Raw genomic sequence first — 19,605 nt, forward strand, 5'->3', positions numbered from 1 at the left:
AGATTTTAATCCACCTTGGAGAAGAACTAGGATGCAACAATGCCAGAGCTTTTCCTACGTATAGCAATTAAGGTGGCATGAAGGTATTTTCTTGTGGGAATTTGAGTAAGGAGATTTTGTTGTAAAATTCAGAGTTGTCCTGCTTTGGATTCTACTTGGAGTGTGTGGGAAACTGTTAGTTTGCCAGCTTTGGCGGCACAGCAGAAATTTTGAGTGAATTTGGAAAACAATTGTAGTCACTGCCATTGCACAAAATCTTTTGTGATTTGCCAGTGTGGTTTGTGACTTGGCATCTCAAGATGATCTTTAAAATTGTGTTAACATTCTTTTAAGAAGGATAAATTAGACTTAAACAAAAACTGTTGTTGAGTAGAGATATCTAGATAAATCTCAGTATTGGCGGAGAGGTTTGTGTGAAGGATTGAATAGACTAAAATTGCTAAAACTAATTAATATGTTTTGGGATCAGACTTGAAATTAAGTTATCAAAGACATTCATTTAAGCAAATTTAAGATACTTTTGTCTTAGGTTTCTGTTTTTTTTTTCCTATCTGATTTTTTAGAATCAAACCAAATTAATTTTTCTACTTAGTACTTCAGGTAATTGGAAAGTATATAGAATGTTTTTAGGGTAACATCCTCCAGTATATCTAAGAAGTAGGTAAGTAATCTTTGAACTGCATGAGGAATTAAATTAGTTTTTCAAAACCAAGATTTTCTCTTGCTTGAGATGCAATATGAATTTCTGAAAACTTCAATCCTGTGGGTATTTCCTAGCTAAAGGACATTCTGCTTATCTTTTATTATATATCTGTTATTCTTTTATTTTCAGGCCTAACCCTTTCAAAATAATCTGCTAGGATTTAATGTTAATTTCTATTTAAAATGATCAATTAACCAGAGTGTTTAGAGAAAAATGAGTTAGTTTTGTTAGAAAAACGTTTTGGGTGGAAAAGAGGAAGATTACACTTGAAAAATTAGGGAGGAACTTGTTCCAAATTTCACAAAGAGCCTGGATGAAGCAAATTTACCAACAGTGGAAAAGTTTGTGAATGTGTGGTAAATACATTGGCCTCCTAGATTTCTAGTTGTCTTTTCGATTAGTAAACACAATTTTAAAATGTATGCTTATTGAAAAAGTCTTTATTTTTGCTGGTAGCAATTTGTACTAAACCTGCTTTTGTATTTGACTTTGCCTTTGGAGATGGGGCGTCAGATACAGCATCTCTCAGTTTGTCTGAATCAGTGCAGAGCAAGAACTACTTCAAGAGTGTTTCAAATAACAAAGAAATTATTAAACTGGTATCTTTACTCACCACTGCTATTAATTCTACAAAAAAGGTAAGACAATAGGGATGTTAATTTAAGTTACTGTCTAAAGCATATAAATGTACTGATTTTAATATCTTTGGGGGAAAAAGGATAGGCATTGAAAGCCCTGGTTAAGCGTATGAATGAGAAAGTGTAGAGTGGTGGATGGCAGATGTGTTGCAAATTTACAGTTCTGCTTTGAAAGTAATGTGGGGTAAGTGTTTTCAGTGTTCAAAGATGCATGAGATTTTGCATATTATTTAATGTTTAAGTCTGTCTGAAAACATATCTACAATTACTAAAACAGCATGAAATATATCTTAACTGTAGTTGGGTCTGCATATTTAATATAGTAATTGCACGAATGTGTTAAATACAGTTTTATTCATATAGAAGTTGTTAGTGACTGAAGAATCACTTTAATGTAAAATACTTTAACTGATTAGACAAATTGACTGTGGCTAGCAAACAGTGCTAAGGATTATGATTGCTAATGAGCCTACTTTAGCGTAAGTTTACCAGCAGCCTTCTGTTTTACTAGGATGAGGCAAACCTGCTCCTCTTATGAATGGATGCTTAATACACTAAGAAATTATGTGTGATGTGTGGTTTGCTAATCTTTTTGTGAACTTGTAATGTGTTTCAGGAAGTTCTTACAGCTATGGAGAGTTTTAGTTGTTACCACCATATATGGCAGAGGGACAAGGAGAAGACCATTGAAAAATTCATGATGGGAAACCCATTACTCTCTGAATTGGAATCTCAAATTCTACTTGTCAAAGACTTGGAGATGAAAGTCAGTTCTGAGCCTGAATACATCTGTGTGGGAGCTATTGCACTGTACACTGGTAAAGTTCAGCTTTCCACTTCTTTCTAGAGTATTATACTTTCTGATTCCTATAGGGAGGAGAAATGATGTTTAGTTGTGGATGAGTGAGCTAGGTTAAAGATGTGAAGCAGAAATGTGGAGTGGCTGTATTGTTTGGATGTAAATGCATACAAAAATACATTAAGCAGGGTATTGCGAGGATCATTTGATGTTTCTTCCCCTACCTGGACATTTCTGTTCACTTATGGAGTGGATAGTAGAGTTTATTCATTCTTATGTCATTGGCTTCAATAAGTATATATATTTTGAGAGGAGTATACTATGCTTATGTTGCTTTTCTCCTTGCCTGGCTGCACATGATGAGAAGATTTCAAACACTGATTTCAAATGAAAAGTTGTCTATTTAATACAGTTAATTAAGCGATGCATACATGTTGTTACTGATTCCCTTTTTTCTGTGGAAGCCCAGCATTTTCACTTTTCTCTAGCTCAGTTTCCATATCACATAAGCATTTCATATTGCTATAACATACGACAGGAACTATGATGGAATGTAAGAAATATATGCAGCTGATTTACAGTGAATGACAAATCTGAGAGAGCAAAATGGCTTCTTCATTAGGAGGAAGTATCAAACAAATGTCTTTTGTTACATGTAAAACTTGACTATTAAAACTCGATGGAGATAGGGTGAGTCTGATATTTTATAGATTGAAAATACCATCAAGTATAAGAGATAAGCATGGAAAGAGATACTGTGTAAAAAGGAGGAAGCACTAGTGAAATATGCACAGTGAATGAACATCTAGCTCTAACAGAGTTGAATTTATATCCAGCTAAAATGTTATATAGTGCTTGTACTGGTTTGGATTTTTGACTTCTCTTGAGAACAATGAGAAAGAAATCTGAACTGAAGGGCAGAGCTATAGGGAATGGGCTGGATTGCTGCAAATTGGGTAGGAACTCAGCAAGATTTCAAGTTTCTCTACATTTTGGTCCTTGGTTCCACTGATGCAATGGAATCTTTAAAAAAGTATCCATTTGGTGGATATAACGGTTTCATTAAATATCAGCTTCAGCTTCTATAGTCAGACTTTTTGATTCTACCCTGCATTCGCCCCTGATTTTTTTAAAGTTTATTTTTGAAAAGTTTTAGACATTGATAAGACTATTAATGAATTTATTAGTAGTTTTTGGGACAAAAATGTATGTAATGCTATATCAACAAAATGAGAGAAATGTGAAGTCCAGCTTCCTACTGGAAAGATGATGTATTTTGAGAAGGTTATGAGGAAAACAATCCTGAATTGCAGGTAATCCTATAAATTACTCAAAGGTGTCAAAATAATTTCATCTTCTGTTTGCATGGAAAATTAGACTGAAAAAAAAAAGCAAAAACAGAACAAGGAGTGAAAAGAATACACGTTGAAATAAGATTAAAAGTACATCTTAAAAAATATCTACAATATTGAAATAACTATAAATGTTCACTGTTTTCAGCTGATCTGAAACTAGCACTGAGAGCAGAAATCAAAGACTGGATGAGTGTTTTGTGTCATCATTGGAATAAGAAGTACAGAACAGAGATGGAAACAATTTTCACTTTTATAGAGGAAACTGACAGGAAGTTAAATCGTTGCATTGAGGATCTGGATGACATAAGAACAGCCATGTCTGCACTAAAAGACATCAGAGAATTACAGATTTCCATAGACTCTCAAGTTGGGCCCATTGAGGTAGTTAAAAAGAATGTTGCATTTCTGGGTAATGTTTCTGCACAGTATTTGTTTTCTGCGTTGGTACTTAGCGCGCATTGAAAACATATGATTTCAGGTGGGTTAATGCTGGGTTGCAGACTTGCTATGTTCTGTAAGATACTGTAGTTTGGCAAAATGCAGGATTAACTAGATATTCAGAGGAACTTTTTTTGCTAAGACACGTGATAGTTCCTGGTTACTCATATTTATATTGTGTTGATTATTATTATTATTATTTTTAATTAAAGTAGATCAACACAAAATTCTGCTTTGGAAATGCAAAACTGACATCTTGCTCCCAGACAAATTTCTCACAGCTGTTTCTTCACCTGATTTTCTCTGACCTGAGGAAATTTATGAAATGTTCTATGTGCAAAGAATTAAAAATCAGCTTAGAGCCCTTCTGTATTTCATTACAAAGAAGTAGTGAATCACTCAGCCTTGTGAAGGTCTCCATAGTTCCATGAAGGAGCAAAGTAGGGGACTAGTAGGTAAAAGGAGAAGCACATCCACAGCTAGAACTATCAATGGAATTGTTAATGGAATCTCTTGGGAGCTAACGTTTTAGAAGTTCTGAGAACTGTCGTGGTTTGCTCTTACCATGAGCCTAGGCAATGAGCTTTGGTAGTCAAGGATTCCTAAACTTCCAATTCTGCAGACAGCTTCTTGGATTCTGTAGGCACAAGAAGTCATGGGTCAGATTTTTGGAACAGTTTAACCATTTTCCACACAGAGATGGGCAGATAGTTCTGATTTCATGTTGATAATTTGTTTGCAAGTTGATCAAACTGAAAAATGTAAACATATTAAACATAAACATATAAAGAAATAATTCTTTTCAGAAAAAAATTCAAATGAAACTGCTAGCCCACAAAATTCAATTGCTGAACTAATTCATAATAAGTGAAGGGAACATTAAATAAATTTATAGTAATGAGAATTACTTTTACTGGGTCTTGTAATGCCAGGACAAGGAGCAATGGTTTTGAACTGAAAGAGACATTTGGATTGGGAATAAGGAAAAAATCTTCAGTGATAACAATGGTGAGACATTGGAACAGGTTGTCTGTAGAATTTCTGGATGCTCCATCATTTGATGTGGTTTGGACAGGGCTTTGATCAATCTGACTTAGAGAAAAATGTCTGTGCCTATGGCAGGGGGTTGGAACTAGATGATTTTTAATGCACCAATCCAACTCAAACCATTCTGTGATTCTGTGTTTCTATGAATGAAGAACAGTTTTAATGTTTGAATCTGTTGCTACATATTAGTTTTTGTAACTTTTGAAATGATTTATTGATGCTTTGTTGTTGAAAACAAAAAGTGAGGCTTCAGTATCCATATGGACAGGTGCTTGTTTTCTTTGCTAATTTGCAGGCCTCTGGTTAGTTGTTTTCTCATGGCTTACATCATGTAATAAATATCCAGATTGGGTCATGATGTACAATGGAAGACATGGATCTGAATAATATTCCTATTAAAATAAAACTAAAACCTCTAAAATTGAGAAGTACTTTAACTGGAAATTGTTTTTGGGGAGATGTAGGACACTGGAGCAAAGATAAAAAAGCAAAATCGTAGAATCACAAAATCATTAAGGTTGGAAAAGACCTCTAAGATTATCTAGTTAACCATCCACCTACCACCAATATTACCCTCTAAACTGTGTTCCTTAGTACCACATCCACGCATTTCCTGAACACCTCCAGGCACACCCTGGGCAGCCTGTTCCTATGCCTGACCACTCTTTTGAAGAAATTTTTCCTAATATCCATCCTGAACCTCCCATGATGCAACTTGAGGCTATTCCCTCTTGTCCTATTGCTAGTTACATGGGAGAAGAAGCCAACCTTCACAGAGTCTGTGGGAAGGTTAGAAGTGAAGGAGAGGTAGGTATTTTTTTTCTTTTTATATTTCTTCAAGTTGGGTATTGGCTTGCCAGATTGTGCCAATACTATAATAAAAAGAACAAATTTTCTTTCTAGCAAATATTTTTCTGTACTCTTAAGTATTTAAAATGTTAGCACTTAAATGTGTACAATTAGCATCTGCAACTGTTTTGTTTATCTTGATCCAACCTTCTGACAGGAATCCTATGCTATATTAAACAAGTATGATCTACTTGTGACTAAGGAAGAGTCAGAGAAGGTGGATACTTTGCACTATACTTGGGAAAAGCTGCTGCTCCGAGCAAATGAAGTGCAGAATGAGCTCATTGCTTTGCAGCCAAAGTTCAGAGGAGAGCTTATTAGCTCTCTGAAGACTTTTACTGAAGACTGTGCACAGTTCTATTCAGATTATGAACAGGTAAGAGTTTGCGATATTGGATTAGAGGAGCTTTTGAAGAGCAGTGGAAGCTTGGAAAGATTGTGGAGTTGACTAAATAGCATGATGATTCTCTACTATCTGAAAACTATGCTTATTCTTGCTAATGTGGTAGCTGAGTTTCAATGCAGGACAAGATTATGTTATTTTTTGTGTGTGACTGAAATTTATGCTGGTAATCAGCTCTAAAAGGTTGGAGACATATAAAGTTCCTAATACATAGCTTGTTACCATGTGCAAATATAAAAGTTGGAATTTAAGAGAAATTAAATTAGAATGTAAGAAGAGATTTCTGGCAGGGAATGTTAATACAAGTGACTTCAACTCTTATGTTCCTTCTCAGCAGAATATGTCAAGCCAAACCAGTCTTTTAACTAATATTTATTCTTGAAAAAGGAGCTACTACTGCCTACCTTTTCTAGTACTGCCTACCTTTACTAGTATTAATAAAACTTCTATATTAAAAGAAAGCAAATTGCTTTTATTTAATGAAAATAAAATGGTTGTTTTAGTAATTCTGTCATCTGTCAGATCAGTTGTTACCTGATGTAAGTATGAGGTCTTGCAACACCAAAAATGTTTGCATTTCAAATCAGCATTGTTGTTTAATTTGATGTCCTTCCCTCTCCCCCTCCTCTAAACTCGCTCTAATTTCATATATATCCATTCTTTTCAGAGTGGGCCGCTGGTGGTTGGTTTAGAGCCTCAGGAAGCCAGTGACAGGCTTACCATGTTTCAGGTACTATTAATTCTAAGATTTTTCTTATTGCTTAATGCAAATAAACTAACAACTGAAGGCTCTGAGAATGAACTGGGAATTAGTTGAACTAATTTTTGTTGGTACATAGGGTTACTGATCGGTCAAAACTATTTTAATGTAATGAAAGCTAAGGTAACATTTTTTCCATGCATTTTCAAGCTGATTAAAACTATGTTTTTAAGACCTGAGTAACAGTAACTACATACAGATGTCCGGAGCTGAGCCTATTCTCAAATTTAGTGTATTTGGTTATAAGCTGTTCTTGTGTTTATTATTGTGTCTTTTTCACATCTGCATTTTTGCCCATTTCTGTTTGTTCTTCTTCCCTTAAAACAAAATACTGTCTGGTTCTCCTGTTCAAATATTTATTTATACTGGGCTAATTTATGTTCCTGTAATGATGACTTCTAGTTGTTCTCCTTTTTCCACAATGCACCTCTAAGCATAATGCCAGATTTTGAATATTTAGATACTTAAATACATTTCATTTCTCTCTCTCTCTTTAGAATCGATTTGATAATCTCTTTCGGAAATACATTACTTACACTGATGGAGAAGATCTTTTTGGTTTGCCTGCTACACAATATCCTCAGCTACTTGAAATAAAGAAGCAACTGAATCTGTTACAGAAACTCTATAATCTATATAATAGTGTTCTTGACACAGTCAGTGGGTACTATGATATTCTTTGGTCAGAATTGGATGTTGGAAAAATTAGTGGTGAACTTACGGAATTTCAGAACAGGTGAGAAACTGGTTCTGTGAAAAGATGGCTAAACTTTTTTTTTTACTTCTTAAATGTAATAGTTAGCACTATTAATTTTAATTGAAAAAATATATTCATTACTAATTTCCTAAATTAAGGAAGCTAGAATATGCTCTAAATAATGAGGATTATTTGATTATTGCTCCTTAGCGAGCTTTGGATATATATTTTTTCTTCTCTTCATTTGAACATACGTTAAAGTTTATGCAGTTTATTCTGTTCATAAAGGAAATTTACCTTGTTTCTTTTAACATTATTAATCATGAGAGGTAGAGATTTACCTGAGATGCCTGAAGTAGCTAGAATATATTTGCTACAAAACTAGAGGAACAGAGTTTTTGCAAGAGACTAGAGCAGTCCTTATCATGAACCTCACCAAAAGATGAAATCAATATATAAAATGATTCAATTGTATCTGGTGGTTCACTTGGACCTTCAATAGAATTATGCAATACACTCCTTAGATCGAGCCTGTGAGTATTCAGTTATTGGTCAGTGAAATAATTTGGTAGCAGATTTAGTTACATACAAAATCCTTAAAATACAGGGAACCTGATATGTCATCTACTGTTAAAACAGTATGATGGTTAAGTGGGAAGTGGGGTATCTGAATATATGTGAAAAAGCTTGGATTATTTTTATGTAGATGTCATAAGCTTCCTCGTGGTGTAAAGGAGTGGCCGGCCTTTTTTGGCCTAAAGAAGACTATTGAAGACTTCTGTGAATGTTGCCCGTTGCTGGAACGCATGTCAAGTAAGGCAATGATGCCTCGGCACTGGAAGCAGATAACAGAACTCACTGAACATAACTTTGTTGTAGAAGGTGAAACACTGAGACTGAAGAATTTTATGGAGGCTCCTCTACTCAAATATAAGGAGGAAATAGAGGTATTTAGAAGGAAGAGAAATGGATGCATGAAACTAAACAGTGTGGTCAGAAAGATATCTGAGTAGCAGTATTAAGAGGGAAAACACTGCAAAGAAAGAGCATAGAAATATGCAGTCAGTAAAGTTTTCTGTGTAAAATAATGACGTATATTGTAGTGTAAACCCTGTATAAAACATGTAGTGTGGCTCACAGTTAATTCATTAATGAGGATGTTTTACAATATTAGAGGTATGAAAATAATCATTGTATCATTCTAGTAACTACACTAACTTTACCATATTGTGAATTGATACATGGATTATTAGCTATGGTGTTCTCATGTCTTTAGATCTTCCCACTTAGAATCATAGAATGGCTTGGGTTGGAAGGGGTCTCCGCTTAAATAGTTGCTCTTCAGCCTAACTAGGGTTAAAGGAAATAACAGTTGGATTCGGATGCCAAAGAACTGAATAGTTTATAACTTGTTTTGACATTCTTTTTATTTAAAAGGATATCTGCATAAGTGCTGTGAAGGAAAGAGACATTGAACAGAAGTTAAAACAAGTGATAGCTGAATGGGACAACAGAACATTTGTCTTTGCAAACTTTAAAACCCGTGGGGAACTTCTTTTAAGAGGAGACAGCATATCAGAAACAATTGCTACCATGGAGGACAGCTTGATGATTCTTGGCTCTCTCATGAGTAACAGGTAACAAGAAGAGCAGAGTCTACTTGTATGTGTGAGTTATAAATACAAGCAAGAGGCTTTATTTCACAAAGGGGAAGGAAAGTAAACATCTAGATAAAAACTAAAAGCTTTCTTGTCCTTGAGCTGTTCATGGGCTACTTCTCATTGTCGATATTCCTGCATTAAAATATTTTGAAATGATTATTCAGATTTCCTCACTAATTAGTTGAACAGTTTCCATGGATGCAAGAGTGGAAACAGACATAAAAGGGAGCACTGTCCTGTTGTGGCAGGGGTCCTGTTGGGATTACAGGCATTGCTATTTTGCCCCATTGAGGCCACCTCCTCTTTTACAAAGATTTTTTTCTGAGGGTACTGAAAATCCCTATTAAAATGATCTACATATTACCTTGTGCAGAAAGTCAAAGCCCCTTGATAAAACAAGGAACACAGATCCTGACAAAAATAAAAATGGCAAGAATATTCCTCCTTGTCATGTTTGAGGACTGTGCTGGCTTCTAAGAGACTTGTTTCCTTCTTAAATTAAAACAAATTGCTTTTGTTTATTTTAGATACAACACACCCTTCAAGACACAGATTCAGAAATGGGTGCACTATCTTTCCAACACAACAGATATCATTGAGAACTGGATAACTGTGCAGAACTTGTGGATTTATTTAGAAGCTGTTTTTGTTGGCGGTGACATAGCAAAGCAGCTTCCAAAGGTTTTCAGATCTGCATTTTTTCAGTTTGAGCTTCTATATCTTAAGAATAAAACGTAACTATGATGTCATAATGAATGAAGTAACTTATGCTTCACTGTCTTAATGGTTAGCAAAATTAGACTTAGTAAGACATTAGGTAACAAATTCCTACCAAAATATTGCCTTAGAAAGAATAATAAAAGGTCCTCAGGTTGATCTCTTTATTTCTAGACTGTTAAATTATTAACCAGTACTTGTGTAAGTGTTGTGCCTAGTACTAGTATTAGGTTAATCTAGTAATATTTGTCCCTAGCCCAGTACTACTTGCAGTTTTGCTAGGAATCTTAAACTTTTCTACATTGCTTTTTGAATTAAAATTAATGTAGTTTTTAGAAAAAGTCTTCAAATTTGGAGCGTGCATTCTCCAGAATAAGACATTTTCTGTGTTTTTCTCTAAGAATGTTTGAAAGTGGATATCAGGTTTGTCAGTGAACTATAAAATAAATTCTATTATGCAAGCAGATTTGTTTTTCTAAGCTGAAAAATCTTTGGGACTGGACTCTTGTGATTACTTGTGAGAGGATTACTGGTGCCAATTCTTCCAGAAGGTTCATTTTTCCTTTTCTTTTTTTTTTTTTTCCTTCCTCCATTTCTTCACCTCTCTATATTTAAACAGGAAGCAAAGCGTTTCTCTAACATTGATAAATCCTGGGTAAGGATCATGACTAGAGCTCATGAAGCACCTAATGTTGTTCAGTGCTGCATTGGAGATGAAATCATGGGACAGTTACTACCACATTTACTAGAACAGCTTGAAATCTGTCAGAAATCACTCACAGGGTAAGATTAATACAATACCAGTCTCAAGGGAATGTTTGTAAATTGTGTAACTAGCAAAAGATCAAGTCCCATGGACTTCATAAAGATCCTGTTTTTATTTCACTATGAATTCAGTTGAACTGAGTAAACAAGGTAGCAGTCTGATGCAAGTCTTCCAAAGATGCTGCCAGTAACTTACTGCTAAGTATTTGATTAGTGACTAAGCTGTCACTGTCTTTCTCTGATGACATCAAAGCTGTTTGTGTCTGGTTTCAATCCAGCAGGCAGTCTAAGTTTGAATATCTTTCCAGCTCCTTCACAGGTCTAGGAGAAATTCAGAATAAGACAACTAAGCAGCAAGTAACTGACCTAAATTAAAAACACTAGCTTCGTAATAATTTCTTTTCATTTTAGTAGTGTTTACATTATAGAAAGCAGCAAAGGTTTCAATGAAATTATTTCTGGTACTAAAAGAGTAGTCTTCAAGCAAGTGCTTAAAGTGGAGGTATGATGGATAAGAATTGTTATTGCTACCACAAATTAAAAAAATAAAAGCAATAATGCACAGTGAGAAATACCACATTTAAAAAGAAAAAGATGTATAAAGTAACCTAGTTCATTTTCTGTCTACTCCTTCTCCTCCTAACAAATATTTTTAAATGCAGGTACCTGGAGAAGAAGCGCCTCCTATTTCCACGATTCTTCTTTGTATCAGATCCTGCGCTATTAGAAATTCTTGGCCAGGCATCAGATTCTCACACTATACAAGCACATCTGCTGAATGTCTTTGACAACATTAAAACTGTCAAGTTCCACGAAAGGGTGTGTACTCCCCAAACCTTGAAGTTGCATTCTTTCAGATTGTTAAACAATGCATGATATCTGTTAAATAGCAAGCTGAATTGTCTTCTGTGGCTTAATATAGGCTAGAATAAGAAGCTCACCAGAGGGGATGTTTTATAAGCATATTTGTATGCTTAGATTGCCTGGAAAAATTTTGTTTGAAGAACAATTTTCTTACGCTGTATGAAAAGAATAGATTGCAACACAGGTTTTCTTTTACCTGTGTATATACGTATTTCCTTAGACATTTGCTACCTCCCCATGCATGAAATTCTTTTGGTTGTCTATGTTCCTTAACTTCCATGTTTCCATTGTTTTTTATTTTAAGTCTGCATCTTTTGTTAGGATATGCACTAATAGGGAGAGGTTTCCTTCTCTTCTTACTGGAAAATGAGTGTCTTCATTGAAATGAAGTGAAATTTGAGTGTTAGCAGTGTACTGAGGTTTGTCTCCTTTAGATGGCAATGTTTTGTTTAAAGCCTTTATTCATACTTAAAGCAATGGTTTTATTGTGTTCACATTTTGCTTAATAGATTGGTATAATTTTGTATGTATCTAAATAAATTTAATGAAATGCTAGCACGAAAACCAGTTGTAATAGACGTAATAACCAGTCTATTAATCACAAATTGTTTTTTTCTTGCTTTTATTAGATATATGATCGTATATTGTCAATTAGTTCACGAGAGGGTGAGACTGTTGAGCTGAGTAGACCTGTAATGGCTGAAGGAAATGTGGAAGTTTGGCTCAATTCTCTGTTGAAGGAGTCCCAGCTGTCACTGCACCATGTTATTCGCCAGGCAGCTATGCATATCCAGGAAACTAGTTTCCAACTGATTGAATTTCTTTCTACCTACCCAGCCCAGGTAAAATCACTGTTATATCAATGAAAAATTGCTCATATATAGATTTGTACACTGGTGGGATTTTCTTCTCTCTGAAATTAAGATTGCAACTGGATGCAAAGCTGGCATATAAATTAATCAGTGCAATCTTTTGAATTCCAATTTAGATACCTGAAAACAAAAGATTAAAACTTATGCTGAAGCTCCTGATTAAAAAAAAAAAAAAAAAAGCTGAGTACAGTAAATTAATGCAATAGAGCTAATGCTACTTCTTTTCACACTTAATAACTACTAAGGGACAAGTGGTAGGGTTGTATGATTGTTTATATATTCAGGAAAAGCTTCTTCACTTGTGATCAGGAACGTGATTAGAGAAGGAACTAAAAGTTACTGAATTACTAAAGAAATATTTTAAATTGAAACATTAATTGTTCTGATAACCTATTGGCAATTATACATTATGATGTAAATTATATTGAACAGTTGTATTACCGTTGCTTGATAGGCTGTATCTCTGAGTCTGAACTGCAGGCTTGTATAGATGTTTATAAATGGAGTTGGAACTTTTAAATGCGTGGATTCTGTGACTTCTAAAAGGAAGCATAGAAAAATAATTTTATACAAATAGAACGATTTCTTCTTATTACTATCTGTGTCTGTGAATGTTCATTTAAGAGGAAAGTGAAAAGATGAAGCATACCATTTTATATTTCCTAAGGTTGGGTTGTTGGGGATCCAAATGATTTGGACAAGAGACTCAGAAGAAGCTTTGACTAATGCCAGATATGATAAAAAAATTATGCGAAAGACAAACCAGTTTTTCCTGGATCTTCTAAACACATTGATAGATATGACAACAAAAGACCTTAACCCAGTCGAACGAATTAAATATGAGACATTGATCACTATTCACGTGCATCAGAGGGACATCTTCGATGGTCTGGTAAGCACTGAAAAATGTACTGGGTTATGAGGTGGTAGCCATGTAAAACAGTATGAAATGTCAAGTAGACAGCACAGCTGTGACAAATGAATGCCTGCCTGTTAAGCCAAATAATTTCTGTAAGGACTGTAATGATGTTGTGACTTGAGTCTTACAGAAATGTTGGAGTTTATTCAATCCGTGTCACAGCTTCTCTATAGGAAATTTTGTGTTGTGGTCTGCCCCAGCAATAGAAGAATTTTATGATGTTCTGTGTTGGCCAATCTAAGTTAGATGCTGCTGTTGTGTGGTCAGTTAAAAAAAATTTCTTGTATACTGTGTTGAAAGTAATCATTCTTTATGTGGGCTACATCGTGATTCTGAAGGAATAAACAGAATAGGTAGTGTTATAATAACAGAAGAAAGCTTGAAGTTGGTTGAAGCTGCTGTCATCTCTGTTCTAGTTTCAATAGAATATCTTATTACTTAGGGATTTATTTATTCACTTCACACCTTTTCATGCTGCCACAGGATACTAAAATTAGGAAAATGAAGGCATTTACTCCTTAAACATTCAAAATCTAGACTGGCATGCCTTTTCTCTATAAGAAGCTCTGGATTTGACTGAAATTATGTTGTCTGAGGAAGGGATTACTGATTTTTTTTACCCACTGCTGATAGGTAGGTGCCAAAATAGGATCAGTTGTTTCGACTTCAAATCATCTTAACAGCAATCTTATGAAAAGTGTCACTTTTAGTTACTTTACAGTTGGTCAATTTTGAACACCTTCCAGCTCTGTTGAATTTCTTGACTAATGTCTTCACAGTATCACATTGTCTTGAAATACCATTTTCTTCCATTTTGCATACAGAATGACTTTTGTGTTTTTACATAAAGCAGCAAGTCATATTATATTTCCTCAGATGTAAAAATAAAATGATAGAGTTGAAGATTGATTGTGTGAGTTGAACTGTAGATTTGTACATTGCTATTTCCTTTGCTTTTAGCATAGTTTCAGAGACAGCAGTAACACTTCAAGAATGTTTGTGGTAATAATCAAAGTAAGGTCTCCACAATTCTTGTGTTACTAGGATATACTTTGCCTTCCAATGTGCTTGTAGTGCTACCATTACAGTACTACTTAGATAACACAAATGCAAGAGTAAATGTTGCACCAGTCTTGTCTTTTTCCTCTTTTTCTTTTTTAAGGTTTGCATGCATATTAAGAGTCCTACAGACTTTGAGTGGCTGAAACAGTGTAGATTTTATTTTAATGAAGATGATGATAAAATGATGATTAATATCACTGATGTGGGTTTCACATACCAGAATGAATTCTTGGGCTGTACTGACAGGCTTGTCATCACACCTCTTACAGACAGGTGACAAAGACTGATTTTATTCCTTTTTTCTTTGACTCCAAATCTGGTCTTTTACATGAGCGACTCAGTCATACTTTCTGGATGCAAAATGGATATCTGCAGAGTTTATCCATCACAGTCTTACTGAAGCCAATAAATTTGCATTAATATTTTTGTTTCTGTGTTGTATAATAAGGAATATTTCTGTTTATATGTATAATAAGATTTATTTCTGCCACAAGCTTATGTTTCCCATGCATATGATGCATGAGACTATGATCCTCATGTATACTAATAAAACTATGTGTCAGATACATCCGACAGATACAATATGCAGATAGAGGACAAAGGTGTGTGTTTACAAGCAAGCTAATGGTAATAGCTAAGTAAGAATAAACAGGCAAATTAATTTCATTCAGCTGCAGTATATTGCAGGTTTTTGATCTAGAAGGATGTAGCAGTAATTGCAAGACTATTAAAGGAAAGATCCACTCATCTAACTAATAACACAAAATGATTTATAAATAAACAGTAACAAAATAAGAGATTTGAAGAAAATATTTTTAAACGACATAGCAAATTCTAGAGCTTCTATTTATATATAATTGATAGAACATGTTTTATTACTTCGCATAGGTTTTGTTTGTGAAAATGAGATGCATTGTATGATAAAATTTTAAAGATGGATAGCAAAACAAAAATAGCTCTCTTTCATTATTGTACTCCACAGTGTAACATAGTTAAGAGCTGCATCAGCTTGAGTAACCTAGGAACTAAGCTATCCAAATGGATTATGGAGATTTTCTGTAATTTTTTCTTTCATTCTGCATATTCCACTTTATATTTGAGGAGACTAATCGTAATACTACTCACATCATGGTTTTTCTTCTGATTGATTTAAATCATATTCACATGCATTTTTGCACTTCCTCATCTCCATCAACAAAGCCTTCCTCATATGACACACTTGAGTAAGAGCCTCTGGCACTGCACAGAAAACCATATGTTTCAGTCCTTTAGGTAATAATTGCTTGTTTCCTTCTAGATGTTACATCACTCTGGCTCAAGCTTTAGGCATGAATATGGGTGGAGCACCTGTGGGGCCTGCAGGAACTGGAAAAACTGAAACCATCAAAGATATGGGACGGTGCCTTGGTAAATATGTAGTTGTCTTCAACTGTTCAGATCAGATGGATTTCCGAGGACTTGGGAGGATCTTCAAAGGTAAGATGTGGACTATATGAGTTACAAATGCTCAGAGAATGGCTTTATAAATCAAGATCAACATGTAATCAGCAGTTGATTCTCTGCCTTTTAATAACTGCAAGTAATGAATACCTTGTTAATGTAAAATACCATTGCAACACTCCAAGAAATAGAAAAGTCTGAAAAGATTAGATAGCTTATGAAAGGATATATAAATATCTTTAAAATAATCAAGGAGGACTATCAATACAAAAAGAAAAAGCTGTGTACTAATAGAATGTGTTGGTTTCTTATTTCAGTTTTTTTTTCTCCTTACAAATGTCAAAGTTCTTGTCATTTGAAAGAAATGAATGAGTAGCAGTATATATGTTTAAACCAAGTCTTGGCATACCTTACTGATGGTAGATAGATACAAGAAGGCACCAGAAGGTGATCTGCAGTGATTGCAGATGACATGTTAGAGATCATGTGGAGGTCCTTGACTGTTTTCTTGTTGCGATTTTGATGATGATTCCCCCCTCCTGATAATACCCGAGGAAGAATGGAACATTGGCATAGAATGACCCTCAGCTTTTTTTCTGAATGAAACTGACTTTGCTGTTTATTTTAATCTGAAAAATAAGCTATTGATATCCTGTCATACTTTCAAAGATTTATTACAGGGATTTTCTTTGGGTACAGAGGAACAGGAAAATGTTGAAGATACTGATAGAAGAAGCAGAGATCTAATCATGTTGTGTCCAAGAAGGGCTTATAGATTTTTGAAAATTTGTATATTCTTGCTTTTCCTTTTCCCAATGTCTCAACAGAATTTTTTTTTTTTTTTCCTGAGCAGAGGAGCTCAGGAAAAAAGGATTACCAACATTCTGGACAAATACTTAGTTGCTCTTTTCTTTGAAGGTCTTGCTCAATCTGGCTCCTGGGGTTGCTTTGATGAATTCAATCGTATTGATTTACCAGTACTATCAGTAGCTGCACAGCAAATTGCAATTGTGTTGACATGCAGGAAAGAGCGTAAGAAAAGCTTTGTTTTTACTGATGGAGATAATGTGGAAATGAACCCGGAATTTGGCATCTTTCTTACTATGGTATGTATTCAGTAGGTTTGTAAACACCAGTGATAATTGTATGATTGTCTCTAAACTGGTATGTTACCTGCACTTTCTAACTCTGTCAGTCAGCTCTTTGTACTCAGTGACAATTTGAGGAGTAAGTATTACAACAAAGACGGTTTACTCAGTCTTTTCTCACTGACATCAAACATCTTCAGTTAAGAAATTGATTTGCTACAGTAGCCATTCTTATAAAGGCAAGTTATCTAAGTGTCCCATAACTTCTGAATGCTACATTTGTGTTCCCGAAATATGCATTTTATTACAAATATAGAAAAATGACCGTAGAGATTTAGTTGGAAATAGCCAGTCAAAACAGGACTTGTAAGACATGTGAAATCTAGATTTGGAGTGTTTGGGTATAACATCTTTCATACCTTGTGGATATAAAGTGACTAAAATGCTGTAGGGATATGATGGTCAATCTGCCTGATAATTCACTTTTTCCATGTAATTTAAAGCCTAAAAGTGACTTTTGTTTAATCTAAGTGTGTCCAACCCATAGCCCACTGGCTGCCTCCTGTGGCCCTGGGCAACCAGTAATGTGACCCCGCAAGATTGTAAACTTCTTCTGTGATATTTTTCATGACTTTGACAAATAAAACACAGTGGTTAGCAGTAATAATATTTCAATAACATCTACACTTGTGCAGACACGTGTTTTTTGTTGTTAAGCAGATGTGTGAGTTTTTTTATTTAATTGTTAAACTTGGGCTTCTGTCATTTCTTAATGTAATTTAATAAGTTAACACATTCACTGTGGAAGAAACATCCAGAGTACTCTTACATCTTCAAAAGCTCAGAGGAAGTATAAAATATGATTTTAAATAGTTTTGCAATGTGTATTGGATTAACATTTCTGCAAATTGTCATCAAATCTGTGAATTTCATGAAGTCCAAGGGGTTGAATCACTGCCTATTTCAGGAGATCCTTAAAAGTTTGGAAGCAGATCATGGGGACATCCTTTACTTTTCTGAAGTAAGGTGACTAAGTAAAGGTAAAAGAAAAGAAAAAAAAAAAAAAAGATTTTGTGATTTGCAAAATGAAATCAAGTCATTTATGGAATCGAAAGGAAAATTTATCCCAGAACATGAAAATCGAAGACTGTCCTTTGTACAGTAGAAAATATGTAGCTGTGCTTTCTGTTTTGGTAAACAAATATGAATAAAAAAAAAAAAATCATCAATTTTTTGGTATATTTGCAACTCCAGTTTCAGTTAACATAAATGCATTACCTTCAAATTTTCAAATGAAATGTATAAAGTTGCAATCAGACATTCAACTCAAAGAAAAATTTGATCATGTCTCTTTACCAGACTTCTGTAAGGCCTCTCTTACCAGAGAAAAATACCCCTCACTTCAATCATATCTTATTCATGTAATCACTTTTTGGCAGCACATCCATTTATGAACTGTTTTCAAAGATGAAGCACAAAAATGTTAGATCAAAAATCTCTGATGAGAACCTTGAGAATTTACTGATAATTGCAACCACTTCCATCAAACCAGACACTGATGCATTAGTTTTGCAAAAACAAGGTCAAGTATTCCACTAGTTTTATATTTTTTCTTTCCTTCTTTTAAAATAAAATGTTTTTGTAAAAATATAAAAAAATGAAATAAGTTTCATTATTTATATACATTAACTTTTATATATTTTATATGCGGACCAGGACAATTACTCTTCTCTCAATGCAGCCCAGGTAAGCCAAAATGTTGGACACCCATTGTCTAATCAGATAATACGTTCCTTTGTTGTTTCTTCAACTTGTGCAAGATGCAATTAACTTCAAAAATTGTTATTTTCTCCAGAATCCAGGATATGCTGGACGGCAAGAACTTCCTGAAAACTTGAAGATCAACTTCCGTTCAGTGGCCATGATGGTTCCTGATCGTCAAATTATAATTCGTGTCAAGTTGGCTAGTTGTGGTTTTATTGCTAATGTTGTGTTGGCAAGGAAATTCTTTACGTTGTACAAGCTCTGTGAAGAGCAGCTATCAAAGCAGGTGATTTTCATTTGAGGAAAGAATTATCTTTAGGAAAAATTATAAATAGTGACACAAATTATTAGTATTAATTTGTGTATTTACCTATTAATATGCTTTTATCTCAACCTTAAAATTTTCTCACTTTTAGCATTCCAGTTCTTTTTGACATCCCCCTAAAGGAGTGACTGTGAGGTGCTGAGAATCTGTTGTGAGTAACCCACAGCAGATGTTAGGAGACATTTGTGCTGCATGTATCACTTGTTATACCTTAAATAATAAAAAAAGAATTGTTTCATCCCTACAAACTAGGAGAAAATTTTCCCAAACTTTCTGTATCTTCTAGGTGCATTATGATTTTGGCTTACGGAATATATTGTCAGTGCTACGCACATTAGGAGCTGCAAAAAGAGCAAATCCTTCAGATACTGAATCTACCATAGTTATGCGTGTGCTGAGAGACATGAACCTGTCTAAACTGGTAAGCTCTGAGGATCTG

The 19,605-nt window shown here is 34.5% G+C and overlaps 1 protein-coding gene across 1 annotated transcript in view; it reads left to right on the top strand.

The window, feature by feature from the left end:
* The window catches only part of DNAH5 (dynein axonemal heavy chain 5), a 105,489-nt gene that overhangs the window by 26,118 nt on the left and 59,766 nt on the right, over nucleotides 1–19,605 (top strand). The window contains exons 22-39 of the mRNA XM_042869167.1: nucleotides 1,217–1,341; nucleotides 1,958–2,159; nucleotides 3,641–3,876; nucleotides 5,987–6,205; nucleotides 6,900–6,962; nucleotides 7,490–7,728; nucleotides 8,396–8,636; nucleotides 9,127–9,326; nucleotides 9,878–10,031; nucleotides 10,687–10,850; nucleotides 11,495–11,651; nucleotides 12,326–12,538; nucleotides 13,236–13,460; nucleotides 14,650–14,822; nucleotides 15,847–16,025; nucleotides 16,908–17,095; nucleotides 18,933–19,127; nucleotides 19,453–19,587. Coding sequence (XP_042725101.1) covers nucleotides 1,217–1,341; nucleotides 1,958–2,159; nucleotides 3,641–3,876; nucleotides 5,987–6,205; nucleotides 6,900–6,962; nucleotides 7,490–7,728; nucleotides 8,396–8,636; nucleotides 9,127–9,326; nucleotides 9,878–10,031; nucleotides 10,687–10,850; nucleotides 11,495–11,651; nucleotides 12,326–12,538; nucleotides 13,236–13,460; nucleotides 14,650–14,822; nucleotides 15,847–16,025; nucleotides 16,908–17,095; nucleotides 18,933–19,127; nucleotides 19,453–19,587 — 3,308 coding nt within the window. The remainder of the gene's footprint in view (nucleotides 1–1,216; nucleotides 1,342–1,957; nucleotides 2,160–3,640; nucleotides 3,877–5,986; nucleotides 6,206–6,899; nucleotides 6,963–7,489; nucleotides 7,729–8,395; nucleotides 8,637–9,126; nucleotides 9,327–9,877; nucleotides 10,032–10,686; nucleotides 10,851–11,494; nucleotides 11,652–12,325; nucleotides 12,539–13,235; nucleotides 13,461–14,649; nucleotides 14,823–15,846; nucleotides 16,026–16,907; nucleotides 17,096–18,932; nucleotides 19,128–19,452; nucleotides 19,588–19,605) is intronic.

Source organism: Lagopus leucura, unplaced genomic scaffold, assembly GCF_019238085.1.
Source record: "Lagopus leucura isolate 7727_CA_CO unplaced genomic scaffold, USGS_WTPT01 Super-Scaffold_100002, whole genome shotgun sequence".
NCBI classification, from domain to species: Eukaryota; Metazoa; Chordata; class Aves; order Galliformes; family Phasianidae; genus Lagopus; species Lagopus leucura.